This window comes from Tenrec ecaudatus, chromosome 7, assembly GCF_050624435.1.
Source record: "Tenrec ecaudatus isolate mTenEca1 chromosome 7, mTenEca1.hap1, whole genome shotgun sequence".
In the NCBI taxonomy this organism is placed as follows: domain Eukaryota; kingdom Metazoa; phylum Chordata; class Mammalia; order Afrosoricida; family Tenrecidae; genus Tenrec; species Tenrec ecaudatus.
In genome coordinates, this window is record NC_134536.1 from 136,036,998 (window position 1) to 136,064,756 (window position 27,759).

Here is a 27,759-nt window from a genome sequence, read left to right on the forward strand (position 1 = left end):
AAATGGACTCATTGATACCCTGGTGTGGATAATGGGCAACGAAGGAAAGTGGTACCATTATGACAAAGACCTCGGTCCAGAATCTTGATCCAAAGGAATAGAGATTCAGCAGGGGGGGGGGGGGGAGTATTCTTGTAAGCTCCCCTTACAAATCCACAGTCACATCACACAGGCGTTAAGCAGCCGTGAGTCTCCCCCAGGTTCCCCTCAGTGAGTGGAAGGCAGTCCTGCTGGAGAAGGAAGGATTCTTTCCTTAGTGCTGTCACCCAGAGGCTGACCAGGACTGTGGGGCCCAGGTAGCCCAGGAGATGCTCCCAAGGGACCAGCAACATTCCCAGAGCCCATGCTGTGCTGTGTCCTGCATGCCAACTACTGCCCCAGGCCACTTTGGTCAAATCCTTCAGCCACCCTGTGGCCTCCAGCATGATCTGCCCACGTTGTACTGTCCAGGTGTGGGTAGCCCGAGAGAGAAGCGGTCCTTTGTGGGGCTCGGATGACAACTCTCCACCACCACCCCCATGTGCCTTCCCGGTGGATCTCACACAGACAACTGTCAGTAACATCTCCCAACACAATTTGCATCTTGCCATTACTCTGCTGGGAGACTCCTGATGGCCCATTAGCTCCAATCTCACCTCCTCAGCCATCAACAGCTGCCACAGCATCTGCCTTCCCTTCCCCTCCCCGTGACTGACAGACACATGCAAGCCCCCGCCACCCCCACCCCCAGGTTTCAATCTTGCCCCTTGGCTTCAGAGACGGGCTCCTCAACTGGTTCTTTCCAGCTCAACTTCCTGCTGGGAATTGGCCTTTCTGTCCCAGGTGGTTAGGATCACCAGGTGGTTCTTAAGAACACATTGTTCAACGACATCAATTCCAATTCCATAGATCTGGGGTGGAAGGGCTGGTGGGAACCTGGCCCAAGCCTTGCTTTAGAGTTACCCCCTCATCCATCCTGTCTTCCTCTTGGAGTCTCTGCACAGCCAATTTCTATTGAGGTTTCACCCCTCCTTCATCTCTGCCCCCCCTGAGAAGTCTGCCGCCTGCTTACCCAACTCCTGGCATCCCCTTCACCATGGTACACACAGCCTCAAGCACAGTGTCCCGTGGCCCTCGGGCCCATGGGATCGCTCACATACTCTGAGAACTAAGCCTTGTAGGAGACACTGCAGGGGTGTAGAGTTCCTCCCTCCTCCTCCAAAGCAATTCCGCTCCCTGGAGGGTAGGAACCCCTCCCTGACTCAGACCCTAGGAGCCCCTCTTCTCCACTGGAATAATTAGATGGAGAAGGCAGATGGCGTGGTGACTCTGGAGTGAGATATCTTGAGATGGAATGTGCTCTCCCACTAGGGACACGCCTTGAGCCTCAGGCTTCTAGTCTGTCACACACGGAGGTTGCTCGGGAGCTCAGAGCCCTGCCTGGCGCATAGTAGGTGCTCAACAAAGACTCGTGGGTAGCTTGCAGGATTAAGGGGTCTTGAAACGGCACATCAGTTCATTCTTGCTTAAGCACACAGTAGGTGCTCAAGAAATAACCACTAGGGTTGCCCTAAGGAGATCTGGCGCTGTAGTGGTGGCGCTTGGTGGCTAACAGTTGGCGGTTCGAACCCACCAACTGCTCTGTGGAAGACCGCTCTGTGGCAGTCTGCTTCCACAAGGGTTTCCTGCCTTGGAAACCCTGTGCAATGGGGCCGTTCTACTCGGGCTTCTAGGTTTGTTACAAGTCAGAATCAATGGGGCACATTCAACAACACAAATGATTCTAGGCTGGCAGCCCTCCTGCTGGTCCCTCCTGGCTGGTCTCTGGAACAGAATTAGACTTCTGGCCTAAGAGGCACCCAGGGATGCTTATGGGTTCCTGGGGGCTGTGTTTCTGGGGCCAACCTAGGGGGTGTGACCCATAGCTTGGGGGCAACCCTGATCCTGCCCTCCAGAAAGCCAGAGGAGGGGGCAGGCGGGTGTTTCTTTGGGTGGTGGGAGGAGATCGTTGGAATGAAAGGGTGAGAAAGCAATCTGGATTGAACTTGTAGATCCGGCTCTTGGCCTCCACCAGGTCCAACTCTCCGAGTTCCAAGACAGAGAGAGAAAGAGAATGGGTTTAAGAGGAAGATGAGGCTGATGGGAAAGAAAGAGCCACTTAGAGTGTCATCTCCAGCACGTTCTTCATTGCTAGTTGATGAGTCAAATCTCCCACCCCTGGTCAGGGATGACTAGCTCCCTAAGCATCTTTGTGACACCTGCTGGTGGGCAGGGAACAAGGGGCAGGTGGAGGTGTTGGAGGGATGAGAACTCAGGGACTTTGGGATAGGCATCTGAAGTTGAGGAAGTCAACATCTCAGAAATGATTGTTTCCAGTTTGCATCCCCTCTTACGAAGGGCCCCGACCCACCCTGTAGGCCCAGGAACTCGCAGCCTTGGGCTTAGGGCAGGGACCAGCCTCCTGCCATGCCTGTCCCAGGGCACTCTTGAGTGAACCCACCTGCCTGGTGTCGGGCTGGGCCTGAGCACCAGTCCAGAGCTGCTGGGGGAGTGCAGATGACACTGGCATGGACACGCGTTGGGGCCCCTGCCTTGGGTATTGTGTATCTGAGACTCATTTATCGTCCACCCCCAAACGGTTCTCTTCACCGTCTTTGGTGAACTTGGCTGAAGATTAGAAGGCCTTGCTTTGGCAGGCTGGTTTGTCAGCCCGAGTTCAAATCTCAGTTCTGACCCTGGGTGTGACCTTGCTTGAGCTCTTTCACCTGTTTCTCCCTCAGTTTCCTCGACTGGAAAGTAGCATCCTTCCCACATGCACTTAGGAGGATCAAATGGGCTAGCCTGTGAATGGTCAGCTTTGTTGCCTGTTTGTTGGCAAAGGAGGCCCGGCGGTGCTCTGGGTTAGGCGTTGAGCTGAAAAGTTGATGGTTCAAAGCCACCAGCCACTTGGAGGGGTCAGATGAAGCTGCCTGCCTTTATAAAGATTGACAGGCTCAGAAACCCTATAGAGTAGCGGTTCTCAACCTGTGGGTCTCGACCCCTTTGGGGGTCAAACGACCCTTTCACAGGGGTCGCCCAATTCATAACAGTAGCAAAATGAGAGTGATGAAGTAGCAGCGAAAATAATGTTATGGTTGGGGGGTCACCACCACAGGAGGAACTGTATGAAAGGGTCGTGGCTCTAGGAAGGTGGAGAACCGCTACTGTAGAGGGAAGCTCTGAGTCAGAATTGACTTGATGGCAGTGGGTTGGGTTTGTCTGTTTTTCACTGTTGGCCAGCAGCCCCTTCCTGGCCAGAACTGGAAAAGCGCTTGGCTACTAAGGGGAAAGTTGGTAGTTTGGGTCCACTGAGAAGTGCCTCCGAAGAAAGGCCTGACCCTGTACTTCAGACAGAAAAAAATCAGCGTTGGGCACCCTGGGGAGCACAGGTGGACTATGACACCCAGGCAGCTGGTTTGGCTGTTGTGACACCTGGCAGTAAATAGAGATCTGGCTCTATATCCGGGCCCCTGTTTGTGGGGGGCCTGGAGATCGGCTACATTTAGAGATTCCCAAGGGTTGTTTAAGGGGCCCGGGTGGCATCGTCGTTATGGCTTGGGCTGCTCAACGATGGTAGTTCAAAACCACCATCTGCTCTGTGGGAGAAAGATGAGGCTTTCCCTTCCTGTCAAGAGTGACAGTCCCTGAAACCTGCAGGGTTGTTCTTCCCTGTCCGATAGGGTCGCTATGAGACAGCATCGCTCGATGGTAGTGCGAGGGCTGTCTGGGGAGAGGGTAGGGTGTGTGGTGTGTGGGGCCGAGCATGAGCAGACACCTGGTGGAAATGGTGACTTGAAAGACCCCTGCCCCAAGCCCCCAACCTCTCCGCGTGTGGTCTATTCTAAACCTCCCCAGACTTTGAGGGGAACTGCAGACCTAATCAAAACGTCCGTTTCCCAGTGTGCCCATACCCCCAAGGGCCTTTCCGGTTTTCCAGCCTCTCCATCCCGCCTGGAGCGGCCCAGTTAGTTAGAAAGGATGATTTGGACTTTTTATGTAATGCGTCAGGACCTGCTGCTGCAGATGCAATGCCCTGGTGTAAGAGTAGGACTCCACATGGTGGTGGTGGGCGGGGGGCGCTCCTGAGATCCCGGGGGCAGGAGTCTGGAGACAGGCCGGGTTGCTTCGCCCTGCTGGAATCTGCCCCTGGTGGGGCAGCTGCTGCCTCTGCCCTGGAGGCGCTGTTTGGTGCTGTCTGTTCAGGCTGGCATTTTGCTGCCTGGGGGCCTGAGAGGCTGCTCAGCTCTGGCACGGTGTGAGGTGGCTCTGAGCACTTTCTTCTGACAGCCTGGGGACAGTGGGGCAGCTCTCAAAGCCAGTGCTGGAAGAAAGAGGTCGACTCCAGCCATTGCATCTGCCAAGGCACTCCCAGTTGAGAGGAGCGCACCGCATGCTAGCAGCCGCCTCTATCCAGTGCTTACTACATGGTAGGCACTTCGCATCTGTCTTAGGCTGAGCCGTCTGAAATTGCCTGGACGCTGCTGATTTTGACCTACTAACGGAGCAATTTCATGTGGTTCAACCGAAGATGATTGTATTAGATTTCAATTGCTGCATAACAAATGATCACAAGCCCAGTGGCTTAAAACAATATGCATTTATTATCTCACAGCTGCTGTAGGTCAACAGTCCGGGCACGGTGCGCCACCCAGCGTCTCACCGGGTAGAAATGGAGGTGTAGCTGTGACTGTTATCTCCTCTAAGCTGGGGCTCGGGGCCCCGGCCGGGCTCTCTCAAGAGGTGGGCAGTTGGTTCAGCCCCTGGAGGTCCTATGAATAAGTCTCCATTGGCTTGCTGGGTGTTGACTGGGAGTGGCTGTCGGCGCCCTGCGCCCCTCTTTTGGGTCCCAGCCACATGGCCCTTGCATCCTGCGGCAGTTTCCTTCTTCAGAGCTGCAAGGAGTCTCTCCAGTTGGTCTGCTCCAACGGCCAGTGTAACAGTGGCATCACGGGAACAGAGAGAAAGATGGGGCTTCCTACGCCCACCAAGAGTCGCCATCTCGGAAACTCACAGAGGGCAGTCCGTCCCTGTGAATCAGCATGGGCTGGAGGGCATGGGGTTTGGTTTCTTGGTTTAGAGTCACCGGGCTGTGTCTGGGATCCCCGCTGGCATATAATCCAGCTTCACCAAGGAAGCAACCACAGTGGTGGGTCTCTGGTCGAATTCTCACCTTCGCGCAGGGAGGTGTCTTGGGTCTGAGTCCCAGGCAATGCATTTCGTGTGCAGCCACCCCCCATCTGTCAAAAGAGGCTTATGATACCGACATGTTTTCAGCAGAGCTTCCAGCCTAAGATTAGGAAGAAAGGCCTTTTGAAACTCAGCCCACGGAGGCCCCACTGATCACAATGGTCTGATCCACCACCCGTGACGGGATGACACAGGGCTGGGCAGAGTTTCGTTCCATCACGCATGGGGTCGCCAGGAATCGGGGACTGACTGCATGGCAGCTAGGAAGCTCCCACACTTAAGGGGAGAGGTTTCTACAAGGCCCGTCACCCAGGAGGCAGGCATCTTAGAATTCCACCTCACACAGTTACCTTGTTAACTGGAGGTTAAGGGACCCGCCCATGGTCCCACAGTTAACGTGCTCAGGAGGGAGTGTTCACAGTCAGGTTTTTGTTTTTCAGACGGCAGAACCCCGGGGGACTTCTTGAGGACTGGGGTTGGGGGTCTCCAGGGGTATGAACCATGGCAGGCCTGACCAAGACTGCCAGTCCCCAGCGATGGGAGAGGCCTTCCTTGTTCAAGGGCGCCCATGACTCTGAGAGGTGAACCTGAGATGGGGGGAATCCCGAGCGAGCAGAGACCAGAGTCCTCAGGATGGCAGCCAGCCTTCTGCGGCACCCTGCCTACGTGGTGCGAGTCCACCATCCTTCCTCTGGCTCCTGCCCACAGTCCTCCCTGCCTAGAGCCGTGGCCTTCATCACTGGAAAGGACACACAGGAGCCGGCAGAACCACACAACTGGAAATCGATGGGGCCCAGAGGAGCAGGTTTCCACTAGGAAGCCTTGGGCTGGACTTAGCAAGGCACCTGGATGATCGATAGTGCCTTAGACCCCAATGGCCTTTAGTTTCCTCAGATCACAGTGGGGTCAGGAGGTGGTCAGCTCTCTTTGCCTTCTCTACAATGCCATCTTCCAAGCCAGAGGTCCAGCTGCCTTTGCCCCAGGCATCACAGCCACATCCAAATACAGGGAGCTGAAAGCCTTTTCTCTGAAAGGCTCTTTTTAATCCCACAAGCTTGACCCCCCTGAAACTGTCCCTGCAGGCTCTGTCCTCTGGCTCCATGTCCTCTGTTCACTCCAGACCAGGTGGAAGGGATCTTCACCAGGTACCCGAACCAAATTGGATTCTGTTAACAGGAGGGAAGTGCAGAGTGTCTGTCAGGGGCCGTCCATGACATCCATGACATCTGTTGCAGGGGTTTCCCAGATGGCTCCTGAGGCCACCTGAGTTCTCTGGGACTGGAGGGGCACTCAGGTTGACATCTCTGAGGACGACTCCTCAGACTTTCCCATAGTCTCTGCATAGCTGGTGTTAGCTGACTGGGGACTGATTCTCCAAGTGCAAGTCTGCCCGACCCTGAACTGGTTCTCACTTACTAGTTTCCTGGGCAAGAAAAGGAATCTGCCCCCACCCCCACCCGATTTGGTGCTACACTGAAAGGCACCTCTGTTCCTTAATATGACCTCTGCTGACTTAACATAGTCCCCGAAGGTCCCACTGAGAAAGCTTCATGCCTTTTGGTATCGAAGAATCCCCGGCAGGAGACAGACAGTGTGCAGTCCACGACTTAGCTGTTCCGAGACCTGGGCTGTGTGCTTTAATGTGATCTGACGTCCTCTGGCTTCCGAGATGGGGGCGGGGGAATCACCACCAGTACCAGCCCCAGGCTGACTCCGGGGAAGGCGAGGTCAGCCTCACCACCTCTTGCCAACCCTTCCACCAATTATGACGCCATGCGTGCCTCCCACGGCGCCCTGCTGGGTTCCATCATTCGTGGCCATGTCCACACAGGACTCACCGGCCACACCCACTGTGTCGGTCTTTCTGAGGGGAGGAGAAACAGGTTGCAATTTAGCATAGGACAACCTCTGCTTAGGCTGGCCGCAGCCCCTCAGTTCCTTGGTTTCTACGCTCCCCATGCAAATCTCACGACGTTCTTGAGTTCCACTGATATGGGTCCAGGGCATCCAACCCCACTAGCAAGTCCACCTGAAGGCCCCCAGTGGGTTGGTGAGCCTCGCTCTGTCCAGTGTCTGGTGACACTCAGCTCTGCCAACAACCCCCTGCCCCCCTCTCTTCCCCCAGAGGGGCTCAGCTTTCTCAATCCCTGAGCTGGCCTCCTGGTCCCGTGAACACCTTCTCTGCCCCCGTCTCTCACCATCTCTGGTGTCTCCGCTCTCTCTGTCTCTCTCTGGGTATGTTTCTGGGGTTTAGGAGGTTCTTAGCCCAGGTTACGCGGGGTCCAAAGAGTGTACTCCTGTCTCTTCTTGGTGATCTGGTCCTCGTATTCCACCTCTGGGATGGCTCATTTTAAACCTAGCTGGATGGCAAAACTGACCAATCCCCCTTCTTAGGGTGCTAATACCCTTTATGTGCCTGGCTCCAGCCCCACAAGAGTGCCGTGCATCTCGAGTCCGGTTCCCTTGGTGATGTCCAGTTACCTGGGTGGTGTCCAGTTCCCTTGGTGGGCCACAACTCCCTATTTATATAGTCTCGTCCAATCACATGGCAGGAGTTGTAAGGCTGTGATGAGAGAGATCACATAAAAGCAATCCATTTGCACCGACCTGGATTTTACTATCCATTCACTGGGGTATACCGGTCCTGTCTACATCCTGTAGGATTCTGTGAAGACCAGAGAAACGATGCCTCTGACGTTCTTTGTAAACTGGGACGTGCTGGATAACTTTGGTGATGGTGGTGATGAGCACTGGTTACTGCACCCGACCAGAACATGTATGCATTTGGTAGTTAATATTGTTCATCATTTGCTACCGAGACTTTTCTCTGTACCAGACACAACTCTAAGTGCTGGGGATGCCATAGTGAACAAGAGAAATTTCTCCCTTACAGAACTCTCATAGGGGGGTCGGATATAAACATGAATACAAAGTTTTTATGCAACAAAAACACCATCTGTCAGGGATAAAAGCTCTGTAACGGAGTCCATGTTGTTGGGGATGCCTTATCGACAGGACAGGCAGGTGGTGTTTGAGTCTCTATCTGAGAGGAGAGAGCCAGCTGTGGGAGAATCTGGGGGAAGGAGACTCAGGTAGGGAGAGCAGCAGGTGCAAAGGCCCTGTGGCAGGAAGGCCCTTCGTGCGCTTGTGAAACTGTAGGGAGGCTGGTGTGGCTGGAGCAGTGTGGACAAGGCATGGAGGACAGAACTATGAGACCGCAGAGAAGCAGGTCCAGATCATGGCCCTGTGGACCAGGCTAAGGAATTAGGTCAATTGTTCCAACAGCAGTTGTGAGGAAGGTGTAACATGTAACATGTTACACATGTGTACCACGTGTAACATGGTGATCTGATTCACTTAAGAATGTCTCTAGTTACTGGGAAGAAGATGGGCTGGAGGAGGGTGAGAGGAGCAGGAATCTTGGCAAGTTACTTGGCCAGAGGCCCCAGATGAGAGGGGGTGGGGGTGGGGGGTGAGGGCAAGGGGGAGCAGATTCAGGAGGTGGTCTTGATGTTGGAATCTCTGGGACTTGTTGGGGGTGGTGGTCTTCAGGGAGAGAGACAATCAAGGACATGCCACCTCCAGCTTGGTCGAAGGTGCTTGTCTTCACAACAGCACCACAGGGGGAGGGAGGTGACCCAAGCCACGGCTGAGGAAACGGAGGTGAAGTAGCTTGCCCAGGGGCGGGGACTTGCCACGTGACCCCGTGGGGATTCCAGCTTAGCTGCATCAGAGGCCAGAGCACCCATTCCCTCCCCCGGCCCCACAGCCGTGGGAGGACCGATGGTTAACAATAATTAGCAAGAATAGAAATGCAAATAGCCCCAGAAAAGATTGTTCCTCAAGCCATGTGATAATTGCTTTTTAGACCTTGGCCGAGGTTGCCTGGCAGGGAGATGGTGCACTCGGGTGAGGTGCTGGGTCTGAAAGGGGAGATGGGCCAGTGCCAGGGGCTGGGTGCCAAGGCACTCTGGGTCCCAGCTCTCTCCGGCCTTTCCTCAGACTGGTTCCGCCCATCCACGGAGGAGCAGGGCTGGAGCAGACAGGGACCCCTGTCCTCCTCTTCAGTCTTTTGTGTGTTGCTTCGGGCACTGCACTGCAGAAGCTGTTGGAGGATTGAAGGTGTACGGACACGGCTGGACCGTTGGGGGTTTGAGAAGCTCTGGTTTGGGGTTTCTCTTTATGGCACCTCCAAACCAGCTTGGGCTTCTGAGTTCAGATCTCACCATGATGAAGCCAGGCAACCCTGGCCTTCTCACTGAAATCGGGGGTGACGCTGCCTCTTGGCATGAGACTGGAGCAAATGAGGGGGTCACTGATGAAGCTCCTGACCCAGAGCTCTGCTCAGATCAGATGCCTGGTTTTTTTTATCTTTCTCCCTGGGCCCCCTGGGCCAGCCTCTGGGGAACTGCCGGGTGTTTGGGTGTTGTTGGCACACCCCCAGGCCCCGGAGTCTCTGGGGGAGCCCTCAGGATCTTGGCCCACCTGCCCTGAGGTATGCCAGGGTTGGAGGCCCTGCCCTAGCTAGATGTTTCAGAGCAGGGAAGGAAGACTGTGTGTGCCACCTCTATTTCCACAGGCCCTTCGTAAGCACTTAGTCCTGCAACTTCCTCTCTGCCAGACCCCGTTTTAACAGCTTTGCAGATAAAAACCGACCCCAAACTCCCACTGCCATCAAGTCGTTTCCATTTATAGCGACCCTACAGGACAGTCAAACGGCTTCTCTGGATTTCTGAGACTAAAAAATCTTTAGGGGAGCAGAAAGCCTCCTCTTTTTCCCCTGGGAGCAACTGGTGGTTTTGAACTGCTGACCTTCCCATTAGCAGCTCAGCTCACAACCCACTTCGCCAGCAGGGCTCATAAATAAATGCTTGTTCATTCCTCAGAAAGTCTATTGGTGTCCATATAAACTCTCTCCATTACTGAGGAAACCTTGCAGGGGCGGCGCTCGCACCCTCCCCCCCCCCCCCCCCCACTGCCCGGATGGCAGTGCTGAGGCGCACAAAGGTGAAGGGACTTGCCTGAAGGTCATCCAGCCAGAAGAGGCGAACCGAACCGGGCTTCTGAGCCAGCCACGCCAGGCCTCCCTCGCCTGCGCACTGGATGCCCGCCGGCAGGGATGCTTAGGGCAGGTGGTTGAGAAGGGAAAAGAACATCTTTTCTTAACCTTTTTGACTTTATAAACCGCGTTGGAGATCTACTGAAAGCTCTCCGAAAGGATGCGTTTAGATGTAGCGACATCCACGCTTTCCCTTAATGGGTCTGCCTCCATTAAGGACCCCTGGCTCAGAAATAGCTGCGAGGGTGGATGCTTTACAGGCATCTCCTCCGATGCTCAAGGAGAAGGTGGGGAGAAGGTGGGCGGGGAGAAGGTGTGGCCAGGGACCCTGCTGGTGCACCCAGGCAGTCCTGCTGGGCATTGTTTCTGTATGGCAGGGAGGTGCGGTGGTCACTCACCCAGTCTGAGCTCCCCAAGGACTAATGTGTCTCCCCACAGATGAGGGCTCTTTCAGGGTAGCATCTGGGGCTCCCCGAGGGCAGGGCTGTAGCCGCCCTCACCCATCCCTCCCCCACCCCCAGGACAGGGCTGTGTCTCCCCCCTCCGAAGACAGTCTCATTTCTGCCTTCCCAATGCTCTCTCTCCTTGGTTGGGGCCTCAGAAACTCCTAACCTCGTGGCCCAGCGGACGGATGGTCCTTTTCCCACCGCTGCTGAATTGGAAATGATTTCTTGGGGAAAGCGGGAAGGAGAGGGGCCCTCAGCTCTGCTTCCCTGGCCTTCATTTAGGGAACAAAAGCAGCCCAGCTCCAGCCTGCCACTCAGACAGCTTAAGGGTTTTTGTGCTCTTTCGGGGTGGGGGGGGGGGAGGTGGTGAGGGTTTTTTTGGCCTGTTGGGAAGCAAAAGGTTCAGACAGAATGGGGAGAGGAAGCACCTGTGATCTGGTCTTATCCGTGCGCCCTCGGCTCAGGCCCTGCTTCAAGCCAGGGCTTCTTTTTCGTTGTTGTGTTTTATTTATTTGGGGGTTTTGTTTTTTTATATTTTATTAGGGGCTCATACAACTCTCATCACAATCCATACATATACATACATCAATTGTATAAAGCACATCTGTACATTCTTTGCCCTAATCATTTTCAAAGCATTTGCTCTCCACTTAAGCCCTTTTATTTGGGTGTGTTTTGTTTTTTAAGCCAGGGCTTCTCATGGTCTGTGTGACTGTGGAGAATTACTCACCGTCTCTGGGCCTCAGGGGAAGCGTCCGGGAGAGGATCACAGGGAATGTGCTTTACATTGTAACGAGCCTTCGAGGGTTGCAGGGGAAAGTGAAGATGATGAGACCCTGAGACTCAGCCTGGGGTGTCTGGCTGAGACACCCTCAGAAAGACACCCTCGGAAAGACCATGGATGAGAGAGCGGTCACTTGTTTGGATAGAGCTTCTAGGCCCTGTCCTCAAGCTACACAACCTGTGTTACGACAACTGGGGGCGGGAGTGAGTCCCACACAATTGGAGCCCCGTCACCCCAAGGCCGCAGGAGAGAAGGCTCAGCAGGCCCTGAGCTTCCCGTCAGGACAGACAGTTGGGGTGTGGGATGGAAACGGGCCAGTGGGGTCAGAGAGGGGCAGAGCAATGCAGGGACCTGGGCAAAGTGGGCAGCATCCTCAAGGCTGAGATGGGGGTGGGGGAAGGAGGCAGATGCTGTGGAAGAACCCAACTAGGATGAGTGGAGGGGGGCTGCTCTCAGCCACCCAACCCACAGGAATCCCACAGGCTCTCCAGAATGGGGCCCAGGGTGTGCGTGTTGGGCTCCCTTGGTCCACCAGGATGGAGAGACTTGCTCCACCTTCCGGTCTCTCTCTTGTCACCAAGTGTCACCCAGGAGAAGGACTGCTTTGCTCAGTGACTGCAAGCCCACTATGTCCCAAGAGTTCCAAATATCGAATCCCCAAAGGAGTCCCGAGGAAGGAACTGATTTTAGCCCCACTTTCCATAGGAGGAGGAGCCCTGGTGGGGCAGTGGTACCGTTCTCAAGGTCAGCAGTTCAAAACCACCAGCCAGCTCTGCGGAAGAAAGACGGGGCTTTTTGCTCCTGGAAACCTTCAGTCTCTGAAACTTGCCAGAGCAGTTCCAACCTTGTCCTCTAGGGTCCCTGCAGTCAGTTTGGTGAGGCACGAGGAAGGCCTGTAACCGATCCAGGTGTACGCAGCCCGTGGAGCGGAAAAACTGGGATATAAACCCAAGTTCTCACAACCAAGTGTACGGGGAGGCTTCCTCCTCCATCGAGCTGGCCATACCCTGCTCCGAGGGAGACACTGGGGGTCCTGTGGCAGAGGTGGGGTCCCTGCCCGGGAGGAGAGCGCAGCCAGTGTGGGAGACGGGCACCCACAGTCCCGGCAGCCCAGCATGAGCATAGTAATGTGGGGCTTACTGTGTTTAGAGCCCAGGGGAGGAAAAGAAGAAATGCTTATCACCAGGGTCTAAGGAAGTCAGGCTCAATGGGGAGGATTTGCATGGGCCTAGGATAGGGGACATCCCTGGGTGACGGACGCAGAGAGCGACTTCAGCAGGTGGCTGCCAACCAAAGGTTCACTGTTCAAACTCACGCAGAGGGACCTCAGAAGAAAGGCCTGGTGATCGGCTTCCCAAAGGCGACAGGCAGGAGAAACCTGCAGGGCACAGTTGTACCCTGCAGGACAGGGGTCCCTATGATTCAGAGTCAGCCTGACATACAGGGGTTAGCAGCATCACCCCAAGCCAAATCTACCCTCGTCAAGTTGGCCCTGCCCCATAGCAACCCTGGAAGACGGTAGGACCGCTCTTTAGGGACTCTGAGACTGTCCGTCTGTATAGAAGCAGGGCCTCACCTTTCTCTAGAAGAGCAGCAGGTGGCTTTGAACCGCTGATAGTGCAGTTAGCAACGTACTGCTTGACCCGCGTTGTGCCACCAGGTCTTTTGTTCAAGAATGGGGAGGGTAATTTGGGGAGAGTCCCTGGGGAGCGTGTGCCCTACCCTGGGGTCAGGGGACCCATTCCCTCAGGCTCGGGGAGCATTCTAAGGACACTGGGCAGGGAACTGTCTAGATGCCAGGTGGCTGGATTCTATTATTTCAGCTGTGTGCCTCTGGCCCAGCGGGGAGGCAGACAGGGATAAGAAAAGCTCTCTTGCTTGAAGATAAGATACACCACGCACAGACACACGCACACACACACACACGATGTCTTTCCAGCATCTCACAAACGTCTCAAGTTCCCTCCTTCAATGTCCTCTTTGGGGTGAATGGTTTTTGTCCATCGTGTAAATCAAGACAGATACCCCTGCCCTCAAGCCTAGCCATTTCGGGCGGGGGAGTGATGGGCCAGCCCACCTCCTTGTGATTGAGCCTCTAAAACAGGCCTGCCGTTGTAGCCCCTGCTGTCTGCTTTTCAAAGCTGCCTCGAATATCATTTCATCTGAACCTTACACAGTGGGCCCGGAGGTTTATCAGATGGTTTCCAAAGTGACAGCTGGCTGGGAACAGGTCTCGGGGTTGTCATGAGCGGGGGCAGGCAGGGTCAGGGAAGGGTAGCTACTTTGAAGGAGAAGCCCCTGAGCCAAGAGATCTCAGGAGGGGCTCCTCAGACTGACTGGGGAGTCCTCTCTCGGGGATGTGGCTGGGAGTTTGCGCGGGGCCGGGATCCTGGAATGTGATTCGTGAGCACCCACCTCAGGCGAACGAGGATGTCCTGTGGTGGCAGCAGGTGGTGGCTGCACCTGATAGTCCATTGGTGAGTCTGTCTGTCAGTCCCTGGCTCCTACCTCAGGATGAGGGAGGGGTGTGGGCAGTGGGATTGGCTGTCTGTCCAGAGGGTTGCTACTGATGGCTTCGGTGACTCAGGGCAACTCCCCCACTACCCCCCTTGTGCATGGCCGATCCCTGTCCCTCTCTGGGCCTCCAGGGGAAGGTGGGTCAGAGGACCCCAGCCCGCTGGGAGCTTTGGGGTTAGTCAGCAGGAGGTGGCCCAGCCCAATTGTGTTGCCTCTACTCTGAGAAAAGAAGGTCTTCGAGGGACACAGGGGCCCCTGGAGGGTGGTGGGAGTCAGACCTTTTGGAACATCTGAGAGAGAGGGGGACAAGGCTGAGAAGGTTGGGACTACCCATCAGGGGAGGTCATAGCTGTTACAGAGGGCAGAGGGAGCATGAGGGCAGGGGTCGCAGGGTGCCATGGGGGCGCTGGACCTCGTGCCTGGGGGTAGAGCGAGTGAACACAAGATGCGATCCTGCACAGGCCCTGCGGGAACTTCAGGGATCCTGTGCAGACGTCCCCTCAGAGGTGACCCTCAGGAGGGGAGCAGATGCCCGTGGAAGCGAGGGGTGTATTTTGGAGGTGTGGTGGGGCATCTTCAACCTTCAAGCCTGATCCTATCGTGCTGATGAGGAAACAGGCTCCCAGGGGATGAGTCACTTCCCCTCTGGACTGTGACTTTCTACAAGGCTGGGTTGCTTCCTGACAGCGGCAAGTCCCTGTGGCATGATCTCTCTGTGCCTCAGCTTCCGCATCCGTGAATTGGGGCCATCCCTGCTCCACTGCCATCCTGCAGGACAGTGGGAGACCTGGGAGCTGATATTGGCAAAACCCTAAGGTGCTGCCTGGCCCGTCACTGGGCTTGAGTGACAGGGAGGGGAGGCTCCTGAGGGCCCCGTGTCACTCTGGCATTTGGAGTCAGCGGATAGGTGTTCAAAGACCTTCGTCCCCACATAGCACTTCTGTCATTGTCAAGTCTGAAGGCCAGGCTGTTCGTTAGCTGAGGCCTTTTCAAGGAGGATCCTGCTTAAATGATAAGCGGCTCCCACATGGGGGGGCGGGGGGACGAATCTGGAGAGCAGAGGACACTGGGTGGACACATTTGGATGGCTGGATTAAAAACACACACATACCCTCCCTGTGGGGCAGACAACAGAAAAGTGGGTGAAGGGAGACGACAGACAGTGTAAGCCATGACAAAATAATAATAATTTATAAATTATCAAGGGTTCGCAAGGGAGGGGGGAAATGAGGAGCTGATACAAAGGGTTCAAGTAGAAAGCAAATGTTTTGAGAATGATGAGGGCAACAAATGGACAAATGTGCTTGACATGATGGATGTATGGATTGTGATGAGAGTTGTACGAGCCCCCCAATAAAATGATTTAAACCCACACACACAAACAAATGGTTAAAGGGAAATTTCTAGAAGGGGCTAAAATGCTGGGCTGACCAGGGTATGGAGCCAAAGTGAGGGCCCACGGGTGCCTGGGCACTGGGGCCCAGGGAGGGCGTGTGGTCATGGTGTGGGGGTGGAAGGGAGAAGTGCACCCCCACCTGAAGAAGACTGCACTCAGGAACCTCCAGCCACCACCCAGTGCTGGCTTTTAATGAGAGACTAATAAAACGCCAGCCCCCAAAGATTCCTCTTCTTCCTGTTTTGCTCACGGCCAGGCCGGAGGCAGCCTCCTGGGCTCGGTGGCAGGATTCCCGGCTAACTCCGCCTCTCTCCCTCTTTCAGGAACCTTTTGGACAAAGACATGTTTTCCAAGTCTGACCCACGTAAGTCCTACTCTGACAATAATCACAGGAAAGGTACCCGTGCTGACGTGCTGACTAACGGCCCGGTGAAAACATCAGCAATGCCTGGGCACTCCCTCACTGCTGGGCACGGCCCCTGTTTAATGTGCTCCCTGCTGATGCCCAGAGAGAGAGCAGTGGGCCGGGGAGGCGTTGCCCCGTCCCGTCGGACTCCCTGCTCTGTGAAGCCTTGACAGCAGCTTCTTGGCCTCCCCTGACATCAGTTTCCCTCTCAGTCAAGTAGGGCTGTAGATCTTTCCCTCAGGAAGCCGTTTTGTCTTCTCAAGGGACACTTTGGGCTTCAGTTGTCCCTCCACTCCGCACACCCCTGCCCCGCCCCCTCTCATTCTCCATTCAACCCAAATGTCTACCTGCTCTTGCCTACAAGTAGTGACCTCGGGGCGTCCTCCTCCTAAATGCACCCGTGTTCTAGAGCTGATGCTGAACCTCTCTGGGTTAATTGATGCATCTAGACCTTCATAGCTTACGCATGGTGTGTGTGTGTGTGTGTGTGTGTGTGTGTGTGTGTCTTCCTCTTAGACCTGCCCACCAAGACCCCTGACCCTTCAGGAAACACCCCCTCCCTTTCCCCATGGGGCCACCCCAATTGGGAGCCCGGCTTTGTCTGGATCTGTGGCTTGAGCCCTTTGTTTTCTTCTCCCCACAGTGTGCGTCATGTATACTCAAGGAATGGAGAACAAGCAATGGAGGGAGGTATGTACCGCCCCCTTCTGGACCCTGGAAAGGCCAGCCTGGCCCGGATTGCCTGTGTGTCTCCCAGGTCCGGAGGGACTCCGTCCTGACCGGGTTCTCACTTGCAGCGTCTTCACCCTGCTGGGGCTGTTGTCAGGCGCTGGTGCGTCGGTTCCAACTCACGGTGACCCTGTGTCCAACAGCCCCGAACACTGCCTGGTCCCGCACCGGTGCATATCAGAGCTTCTGTGTCAACCCCTCTACCCGAGGGTCTCCCTCGTTTCCACTGACCTGCTCCTGTCCGGAGTCTGAGGTCCTTTTCCAGCACCTGGCCTCCCCTGACAACAGGCCCAAAGTATGTGAGACAAAGGACTGCCGGCCTCGCTTCTCCAGAGCCTTGTTCTGACTATCCTTCCAAGAGGGGGGTGTGCGCTGGCCGTGCACGGGGCTCTCAGTGTCCCTTGCCAGCACCGCAAACCACACGCAACCATTCTTCCCACGTGCTCCTTATTCATCGCCTACCTGCCGCGCAGAGGTGAGTGAAACACCGTGGCTTGTACCGGGCACACCTCTGCCCTCAAAGTGGCTCATCCACACTTTGAAGAGGCTTCGGGGAACCCAAGTGCCCACTGCAGGATGTCATCTGATTTCTCGACGGCGACTTCCATACGCATTGATGGTGGATCCAAATAAAGCGATAGCCCTTGACCACTGTCCTTGCCCTTGACGTTTCTCCATGTATCATGATGTGATGATCTCTTGGGCCAGTGGTCAGAGCATGGTTTGGTGTTCTTTAGATTGAGCGGAAATCCATACCGAAGGCTGCAGTCTTGATCTTCAACCATAGGTGCTTCGAGGTTGTGTCACTTGCGTATCTCAGCTTGTTGGTCAGCTTTCCTCCAATCCTGATAACTGTGTTCTTGATGTAATATAGCTTCTTGGAACGCCTGCTCAGCAGACAGAATAAGAATGGTCAAAGGCTACAACCTTGACACACACCTGTACTGACTTTTAACCACGCAGTATTGCCTTGTTCTGTTGGTGCACCTGCCTCTTGACCCATGGACAGGTTCCACACGAGTTCACCTCATAACCGACAATTTGTTATGATCCACGCTGTTGAGTGCCTTTGTGTAGTCAATAAAACACAAGTAAACATTTTTCTGGTCTTCTCAGCTTGCTGCCAATCTGGCGTGAGCAGCAATATCCCTTGTGACACGGGGTCTTCTGAATCCAGCTTGAACTTCTAGCATCTTGCCAATGTGCGGCTGCCACCAGTTTGTAATTGTCTTCAGCAGTACGTTATTTGGCATGCACCATCAATGATACAGTTCAACAATTTTCAACCTCCGTTGGGTCATCTCTCTTTGGAATGGGCACAAGTCTGGATCCTTCTAGTCTGCTGGCCAGCGAGCTAGCTTCAACAGCATTGGCAGAGGCAGCCGAATGCATTTAGTGCTTCATCCGCAGCCTGTTTGAGCATTTCAGCTGGCGCTCAGTCCGTGCCTGAAGCCTTGGTTCTCACTAATGCCTTCAGTACAGTGTAGACTTCTCACTTCAGTGCCACTGCTGTGTGGGCTCGCGGGGTTTGTCAACCAATCCTTTTTGGTACATTGACTCTGTGTATTCCTTTTGCCTTCTTTTGATGCCGCCTGCATTGTTTAATATTTAGGCCATTCAACCAAAACCCACAGCCATCGAGTCAATTCTGACTCATAGCCACCCTATAGGGCAGCACAGAACTGCGCCAGTGGATTTCCAGGACAGTAAATCTTTAGGGGAATAAATGTCTCTTGTTTTGCTCATAGAACCCTTCAATATTGCCGCTCGAGGCTTGACTTTTTTTTTCTTCAGTTCTTTCTGCTTGAAATATGCTGAGCGTGTTGGTCCCTTTTGACTTTCTAGCCTCCAGGTCTACACCCGACTCTGCTAGGAAGGTATGGGAAGGGCAGGATCCTGTTCATGCTGCTTTTTAGGAAGAGACCAAAAGATAGGAAGAATGATTCCTACGCTCAGGGAGCCCAAGGCTGAGAGGAGAGGCATCCCTTCCCCTTGAACCTGGCAGGCTCCATTTTTCTGCCTCTTGGCCATGGCATCCCCACAGCCTGAACTTGGGGCAGTGGTCCCATCCCTGTGGCACTTGTGACTGGCAGACCCACACTCTGGAGCCAAGTTGTTGAATGTCTATCTTTGAAACCTAGAGAGCTGGGGTCCTGCCCTTTGAGATCCAGGAGGCCATGGTCCCAGAGGCTGTGACCCCACCCTCTGGAGCCCCGGCAGCTCTGCTTCCTGTCCGCCTTCCTACAGCTCTCCTGATCGCTGACCTGCTCCAGAGATGGTTCGTTTTTCTGGAGAATTCCAAGAGGCAGACGGTGTTCTCTCTCTGTCCCCTTCAGTCTGAGCTGACAGGTTTTCTGCCGTGGTAATTGGTTAGATGCATCAGTCAGAGGCATACTGTCTTTAACCAGGTCTGTGTAGCCATGTCCCCGGTGAAAATCCGAGCACACGCATCCTTAGTTTGCCTCACAGCCTCATCCAAATCTTTAGGTTCTGTTTTCACTTTGCGCAGATCATTTAAAGATCTCCCTCCTCTTGAATTTTACTCCTAAGTGACCGGAAGGAAACCTGGACCCTTTGAGCTCTTGCTTAGAAATCTCATCAGCCAGATATCCAAGTTCATCACATACACGGTCTGCCTTCCGTCAGATATTTGAACATCATTCAGACACGTTTTCTGTTTGTTTTGTTTTGACACTATAAAAAGTATCACGTTCCTGTCCGATCACGCGCGTATCCTTTTCTTTTCAATAAGGCCTCCTTAGGGCACAGTGAATGTCCAGATCTCTAGCAACCCCCTGTTGCTGACACCATGTGTATTCTCTAAGGTGACAGCGCCTTTCTCTACAGCTCTCTCACCACTCTCCTCTGATCCCGCTCCAGAATCAGCTTTACAGAGTCTAATTCTACAAATCTCCTCATCAAGGCAATCTAGTCTTTGCCAATATTTTGACATCAATCGATCCCTTACCCAACTCCAGAACTGCTTCCACAATTTAGGGAGCAGCGTAGCAGAAGTTCTGGGGGGCACAGTGCCCCAGGTAGGGCTGTAAATGGCAAGCTCAGCAGTTCACGATGGCCTTCCTCAGGCCTCCTCCCTGCCTGTTGAAACTCTCCTCAGCCTCCAAGCCTGTTGTACGTACCCCCTGCCCCGGAAGCTTCCCTGCTCACCCTGCACACCCAGCCTTGATGCCCTGAGGCCTTTGCTCGGTGGGAGGTATCCCATGATGCCCTGCACTGGCCCAGGCCATCCTCAGTTCAGACCCCTGGTGTACAGTCAGAGAGAAGCTCCCGTCCACCAGCTTGCACTCTGGAGAGTAGAGACCTAGGCTTATTCATTTCCTGACTCTTCAGCCCATCAGGCCTTAGCCCAGTGAATGAGTTAGCAATTGGTGGTCTGCTTCCCACACACCCAGCGACACAGGAGGCACTGTCCTGGGAAAACCTCTGGATGGGGAGGCCTTGAAAGGGCCTTGGTGACTGCACTAGCTCATACCAATGTGCTGAGCGTTGGGGCCATGGGATGGCTAAGGGACCCGCATGATGGAGTGTATGGGGGGAGTGTAGGCTAAAGGGCCCACTCTCGGGTTAACAGAGACTTTTAGGGGTGGTAAGGGCCTCCTAAGTATCTCCACAGTCCCCGACCAGTAGCTCCAGGAGTCCTGTTAAACACTCCAGTCAGATTTTGTACTTCCTTTCCTCCGAGCCAACCGATGGCTCTCATCTCACAAAACCACAGTCCTGTGATGTTCAAGCAGGTCCCGCACACCTCCCTTCTTTTCCTTAACTGATCTTGCCTCCTTCCACTCACACCCTCCCTGACGCCGCGTCAACCACACTGGCCTCTTCCTGCCTTTAAGGCCTTGACATTGGCTGCTCCCGCTCCGGAGCGCTCCTCCCCGGATGTTCCCTTGGCCAGCTGCATCCTCCTGGCACATCTTGCCTCCCCGGCCTGCGGAGCTGACCTCGGTCCTCTTGAGCACCTCCAATCCTCCCCTTGTGTAATTCCCCTCCGTATTACTTTTCCACATCTACCATATTTTTCGTTTCTCTTACCAAGACCCTATTTTCCAACTGCTGTCCCTTCCACTGACACATTGGGCTGCTAGCCACAAGGCCGGCAGGCTGAAAGCACAGCTTCGCCGTGGGAGAAAGGCAGGTCTTTCCACTCCCAGGAAGAGTTCCGGTCTCGGAAACCCACAGGGGCGGGTCCACCCCACCCGACAGGGTGGCTAGCGTTGACACTGATGCACTGGCAGGGAGTTGGGTTTTTGTTTGGTCCGTTTCCCTTTATGTCCAACATTTACCTTCCAATCGTCCAGGCTTATCAATGCACCTCGATTGCGTGTCTGATCAAGCTCAAGGTGAAGAGTTCTTCAGTGTTGGCATCACTAGCTATAGTGGTTGGTGCATACATTTGGCCAGTAGTTGTGTTGGTTGGATTTCCTTGTGTGCCGATCCTATCTCACAGTCAGCATTGTGCTCCAAGGTAGATCTTGCAATGTCCCTTTTGACGGGGAATGCAACACCATTCCTTTTGCTTGTGGCATTCCTGGCACAGTAAACCACATGAGTCCCTGATTCAAAATGCCTAATTCCTCTCCGGTTCAGTTCACGGGCGCCTAGAATATCGATCTTCATGCGTTCCACTGCACTTTTAAGAACTTGCAGATTTCCTAGGTTCATGCAACGTGCCTTCCAAGTTCCGATTATCAATTGAATCTCGCGGCGGCGGCTTCTCGTTTTGAGCCGTGCCCATCAGCAAATGAGGCCATCCGAGTCACGACGGCCGACTCTGCTTCTGACTGTACACCAGGGGTCACACCTCCGTCACATTCCGAGTGACTTCCGACCCGAGCGACTCATCTTCGGGCACCCTTTCTGACGATGTCTTGCCTCTAGTTACTAGGCTTCAAACAGCTGACAATGGGTGGATGCTGCCCAGAGAGCTTTCAGTGGCCACTTCCTCCGAAGTGGACAGCCCATTCCTTCTGCATGGCCAGGAAGCTGTCTGCTGAGACCTGTTGGCTCTGGGTCACCCTGCTGATGCTTGAAATGCAGTGACATAGCTTCTAGTGTCCCAGCAGCACCTAAGTCACCACGGGCAACAAACTAACAGACACGTGGTGGTGGGAAGGGACACAGTCCATGAAATGACCTATGCCAGAAGCCCACCAGACCCCTCCCAGGTTGCGTGTTAAGAATAGCTAGGGAAACATCATAACTCAAACCTTACCACCGAACGTCACGTTCCCTGGATGGCGGAATCGTCAGAAATAGCACCTCACAGGCAGGCGGCCTGACAGGGCGAGCTTTGTCCTGAAAGTATGTCCAAGATGGGCACTGGATTAAGGTTTACATTTTCACCTTCTCCAAGACACTAAGCCAATTAACGTGTAAACTAGATTGCCGGGGAAACGTTTAGGCCACTTAAGTGAACTAATTACGTTGGGGGCCTTTTGACAGCGCCTCATACGAGCTAGGTGAGGGGAATGTGCTAACATCTTAGCGATTCATTAATGAAAGTCTGGAAGGGCCGCTCTAGATGGACACTGCTTGGTCAGACGTTAATTACATTCTGTAATTGAGACTGATCTCCATGTGGCTCCCTGATTCTCCACGCTGCGCACGCGCACACACACACAGAGTCTGGAAAGACCTGTGGAGGGGCAACCTGTGTGTGTGTGTGTGTGTGTGTGTGTGTGTGTGTGTATGGAGGGGGGTGAATATATTTGTGCTTCCTTCCTGGCCCCACCCCTTTCTGGCTGTGTAGCCACAAGCAAGCCTCTGAACCTCTCTGGGCCTTTTATTTTCACACATGTAATGGGATGATGTATCAGCACTTACTGTTGGGTCCGGACCAACTCTCCGAGACCGTCCGAGTGTGCTGGAGTCGAACGGCTCCATGGGGTTTTCTTGGTTGCTTGCTTTGATGCAGAATGGATTTTGTGTTGTCGCTGCTGTTGTTGAGCACGTGCACAGCAGAACATACACCGATCCGACACGTCCGGCCTGCTGCCGTGAGTCTTCCAATTGTGCAGCCTCCGCGCGCTCTTTGTCCAAATTCTCCTTCCCTCGTCCATAGACACTCACGCCCAGGTCCCCGTTGAATCTGTCTGCTTGCTTTGTCACTAGATAGGGCTTTCGATGGCTGTGGGGTTTTTGCCCCGCAGTAGGTCTTCAGGCCTTTCTTCTGAGGTGCCCGCAGGAAGACTGAAGCACTCGGCTTTGGCTTAGCAGTTGAGCGCGTTACCTAGAGCACCACCCACGGTCTCCATGGGGATGAGAGATGGTGGCGCACAGCCTCCGCTCAGTAAATGCGTGGCATCGCAGCATCCCAGGTGCTCAGGCCCACCGTCCCGGTCACTCCCCCGGTTCCCAGCCGCTGTCCTCCAAACTGCATTCATGAGGTGCTGGGCGGGGGTGCACCAGGTGCTGGCCAAGGGGGAGCTGGGCCTCGCTGGCTAACTGAGCTGCTGCTGGAACTCTGGCGGAGGCAGCCGTGGATAATCCTAACAGGGAACGGTGGCAAGCAGAGGATTATGGGTGGGTGTTCAGAGGAGGAAAGGCGGCAGCCACAATGCTGCATTCGGCTGAAGCATTTTTGACAGCTCTGTGGACGTTTTTCATGGATCTGAACCTAAACCCCAGCTAGCTGGATGAAGTGGTCTTGGAGCAGTGGTTCTCCACCTGTGGGTCTCGACCCCTTTGGGGGTTGAACGACCCTTTCCCAGGGGTCGCCCGATTCATAACAGTAGCAAAATGAGAGTGATGAAGTAGCAGTGAAAATCATGTGATGGTTGGGGGGGTCCCCACCGGGGGGGTCCCCACCCCATGAGGATCTGTATGAAAGGGTCGCGGCCTGAGGAAGGTGGAAGACCCCTGTCTTAGAGGAAATGTCTGGATCGCCCGGTGGAGCTTCTCGTGCTGCAGAGAGGAACAGGACAGGCATGGGGTCACGGAACCTGGGGGCTCGACTCCGGCCTGGAGCAGTGGCTGCTCGGAGGAGCTGGGTTAGGGCTGGTTTCTGTGAAGCCAGCGGGGGTGAGGGGTGAGGGACACGGCAGCAGAAATCGTGTAGTAAGCCAAGGCCCGGAGGCAGCAGGAATGAACCCATCATGCCGGGCTCTGCACATGTGGGGGAGGGCAATAAAGGGCTGTTGACAGGGAATGCACGGGTTTAGGGGAACCAAGGAGGAGGGCGAATCCTGGGAGCTGGCAACAGTGGGGAGCTAGTGGTTCCCCAAGCCTGGCATACGAAGAGAAGGCGTGATTTCTGGAACCCCTGAGATGGCTGCCTGACAGGAGCCGTAGCGCTCTGAACCTCGACTCAGTCTTTAGTCAGGGGGACTCGGGCAACTCTGGGAAGCTCTTGTGCTCTGTGAAGGCCCACTAGAAACCCTGCATCTGGGGCCAGTACTGCAGTCCACCAGGTCCTGCCCCCAGGCTCGGAGCGGCACAGAGAAGGGCAGGATGGGTCCAGAGGGGCACCCAGAGAGCCTCCGCTGTGGAAGAGCAGGGGCATGTGGCTGGTGCTCAGGGTCTGAGGCTGGCGGACCCACGGTCAGTTGAAGGCAGGCTGAGGATGGCGAGGGCGGAGGGTGGGGGCCACAGCAGAGCAGCAGGTCCCTTGAGATCAAGGTAGCTGACCTCACTTTCTGGAAGAGATGATCCCAGCACCCCACCTTGGGGATGAAGGTGGCAGAATTCGGCCACAAGTGACCCTCGCCTTCCAGGGCCCAGGCTTCAGGCTATTTCTGGAGAAAGGATGATGCGTGCCCGGGGCCCTACTCCACTTCCTCACTGGAGTCTGTGACCCACGGAGGAGAGTATCACGGGAAGTCTTTTGTCACAGAAACCTCATGGGGATGGCTGTAAGGACCAGGACTTTGGTTTTTCTCACGACGCAGGGAGCCAGACGCCTGGATTCAGGACACTGGCCCAGCCCCTTGAGCATTCTTCTTGGCCTTCCTGGGTTCTTTGGCCATCTCTCCATGACATCTGCCTTCCCCAGCCTTTGTGGCACAGTGGGTTATGCATTGGGCTGCTAATCACAAGGTCAGCAGTTCAAAACCACCAGCCACTTCACAGGAGAAAAGGGAGGCTTTCTACCCCCATAAAGATTCACAGTCTGGACAATCTACAGGCGCCAGTCTACTCTGTCCTATCGGGTCACTGTGAGTTAGAAAGGACTGGATGTGGGGAGTTTTTTTTTATTTTTTTGGTCATTGGTTCTTTCTGCAGCTCAGAAGCCATTAGGTTTTAAGACACACCCTCCACTGATGCACCCGCATTAACAGAAGAAAGAAATCCTTCCCCCAAATGGGATTGCAGTCAGGGGTATGTTGTTTGGTGCCTCTGAGCCACATCGACCCCCTAGTACCACGGAAGGGAGTCCCGCACGTTGTCACCAGCCTTATGTCCAATCCCTGTCGCAGCAGCTCCTGCGCCACGCCATCCAGCCCAAGGCTCCTTACGTGCTGCCCCTCCATTTTACCAAACATGATGCCCTTTGCTCGGAGAGCGCTTGAGATTCCAGCACGTATTTGGGGAACTCAATTCAACCCATAACAGACTTTAAAACAAAAACGAAAGGTCCGGTCCGTCTTCATGGACCGGCCCTGGGATTGAAGGCATCCACAGCTCCTGTTGCTCCGCCAGGCCGGCTCACTGCCCTCCGGAAGCAGACCTTCTCCGTTAGGGAGTCGTGGCCAAGGGATGTGTCCAGAGCCCATGCAGTCTGGGCCCCGGGGTTTGCACCAGGCCACAAGGGGCCTGAGGAGGATTAAGGATGCAAGCCGCCGCTTTCAGCTGATTCTAACCATGTGGGTCATTTGTGTGGCTTCTGAGAAGGACTCCATCTTCCCAGCCACCTAAATCTGTCACCACAGTTTATGGAGATTGACTCAAGATGTAATTTTAGGCCAGGAAATCGAGCCGTATTTGCATCAAAGCCAGCCTGGCCTGGGAAAGGCAAGGTGGCCAGGTTGGAAGAAGCCTGGAAACTGTCTCTGGGAGGAAAGGGGAAATCAGATGCCCTTCTTGGTTCCCCATTGGGAAAATGAGGGCGCTGGTCCTTGCCCCTTGCTCCCCAGGCAGCAGCTCTGGCTGGGGGCCCCTTAGAAAGGAGGTGAGGGGAATCACGGAGTCTTGGTGTCTGGCTCAGGAGCCAATACCACCTGCAGGGCTCGAGGCCCCAGCCACCACACCCACACGCCCCCTGACAGGGCTGTCTCTGTTTGAGTCACCTCGGCCTGGTTCACATCGGACACCAGCTGGGAATGATGGGCCGCCTCTGATGATTCAGAATGATTTTCCTGGGAGCACCTTGGTCTGTTGCCTCCACATACCTCTGATTGGCGGAGCGCGTGCTGGCACTCAGTGTGTGCCGGGCATGAACGGTGGGGATGCAGAGGGGCAGCAGACCGCATCTGCAGCCCGAGGGGCCCTTTCAACTCAGGGAAGTAGCAACAGCAACAACTGTAAGAGGGAGGTTGCCGATGTTGGAGGGACTCCCTGCGGCAGCACAGAACTGCCTCATGGGGTTTCCTTGGCTGTTAACTTATGGGGGTGATCTTTCCGTCTGTCTCCCGAAAAGCTGTTGGCTGCCTTCATTCGTGGACTTAACCATTGTGTCCCCAGAGTTCCTGAACAACAGTTCAGGGTGGGGCTGGGTTTCCTACAGAAACAAAGCCTATGACACTCATGTGTATTGATAGGACACATATGTATATCAAAGAACTTTATTGCAAGAAAGAAATTCCTGTCAAGAAAGTGGCCGGCCCCAGTCCAAGTCAAGTCCCGGGGTGACATGCTAGCTGGAGGCCTCTCCAGACTCACGCAGCCACTGGCCGAGGAAACAGGAAGGTAAGGCGGGAAACTGAGGGCCCACAGGCTGGTGAGTGCCATGTCAGGTGGATCCAAGGTCGGCAGGCCACAGGGGCCACCGGCCTCGGAAGCCAGACACAGGTTCCAGCAAGCAGGAAGGAGGAGAGGGCCACGAGGGAGGCCAGTTCTCCACAATGTCTCTTACACACAGACCACACGCCCCAGGAGGTGTCTTCAGCAAGCTGTGCCCGGATAGATAGGCTAGGCTCCACCCAGACCTTCCCACAAATAGGCTGGGAGTGGTGCAAACAACACACTCAGCTGCTAACCCAAAGGCTGGAGTATGGGGTACCAGCCCCCACCATCGAACGGGTCCAGGGGGCGGGTTGTGTCATTGGGCAAAATTACAGAGACGTCAGACAAGATAAGGCCTGCAATTACTCACCTCCCAGATGGCCATGATCTCAGCAGCCAGGTCCATGCAGAGAGGGGGAATATGTTTCTAAACACAGCTTATATATATATTTAAAGGGCGTGCAAGCCGCCCTGATTACAGGTAACCACATGCATAACCAGAAGGGACGGTACAATAGGCATACATGCAACAGGAAGGGGACGAACGAGGGGTGTACACGCAATAGCAAGGGGAGTCTTTAGGGGTACACATGTGACAAGATGGGTAGACCCTAGATTCAAGATGGCAGCCTAACCTTGGTCCTCCTTGAGTTGGCTTGACCTTTGCTGTGGACTGTCCTTCAGGGGAGCAATCCATTATCCTTGTCATCAGGGTGTGGGCCCCACCTAGGGTGGGACAGACAATAGGGCAGTGGTTCTCAGCTTTCTAATGCCGTGACCTCATGTGGTGGTGACCCCACCCAACCATAAAATTATTTTTGTTGCTACTTCATCACTGTCATTTTGCTACTGTTATGAATTAAGCGACCCCTGTGAAAGGGTCGTTCTACCCCCTCCCCCAAAGGGGTCGTGACCCACAGGTTGAGAACCGCTACAATCAGGTCTGACTGTAGTAGATGGCTGATAACTCTCAGGGAGATAACCTGTAAGCAGTTGACCTCCAAGGGTGTAGTCCACGTGTTCTTAGTTTGATGACCACGTGTTCTTAGTTTGGCATATATTCTGGGGGGACAACCTGGGGAGAAAGCTTTCTGTATCCCACAGTTGGAGGTTTGACTCCACCCGAGACCTCTCAGAGCAGCCTGCGAGTCTCCTTTAGAAAGTCGCTCACTGAAAGCTCCCTGACCCACTAGAGGTCATCCTGAATCACTGTCAACTCAAGGAAACTGGTCAATGCACTCCCAGGGCAAAATCCCACCCGTCGTTCCCAATTCTGCCCTCCTTTTCTCTTCCCAGGGCTGCCTCTCAGTGTTCGAG

General features: G+C 54.7%; 1 protein-coding gene across 1 annotated transcript in view; it reads left to right on the top strand.

The window, feature by feature from the left end:
* Positions 1-27,759, top strand: part of LOC142452521 (copine-5-like) — a 55,829-nt gene that overhangs the window by 662 nt on the left and 27,408 nt on the right. Inside the window, exons 2-3 of the mRNA XM_075553802.1 lie at positions 15,731-15,771; positions 16,457-16,503. Coding sequence (XP_075409917.1) covers positions 15,731-15,771; positions 16,457-16,503 — 88 coding nt within the window. The remainder of the gene's footprint in view (positions 1-15,730; positions 15,772-16,456; positions 16,504-27,759) is intronic.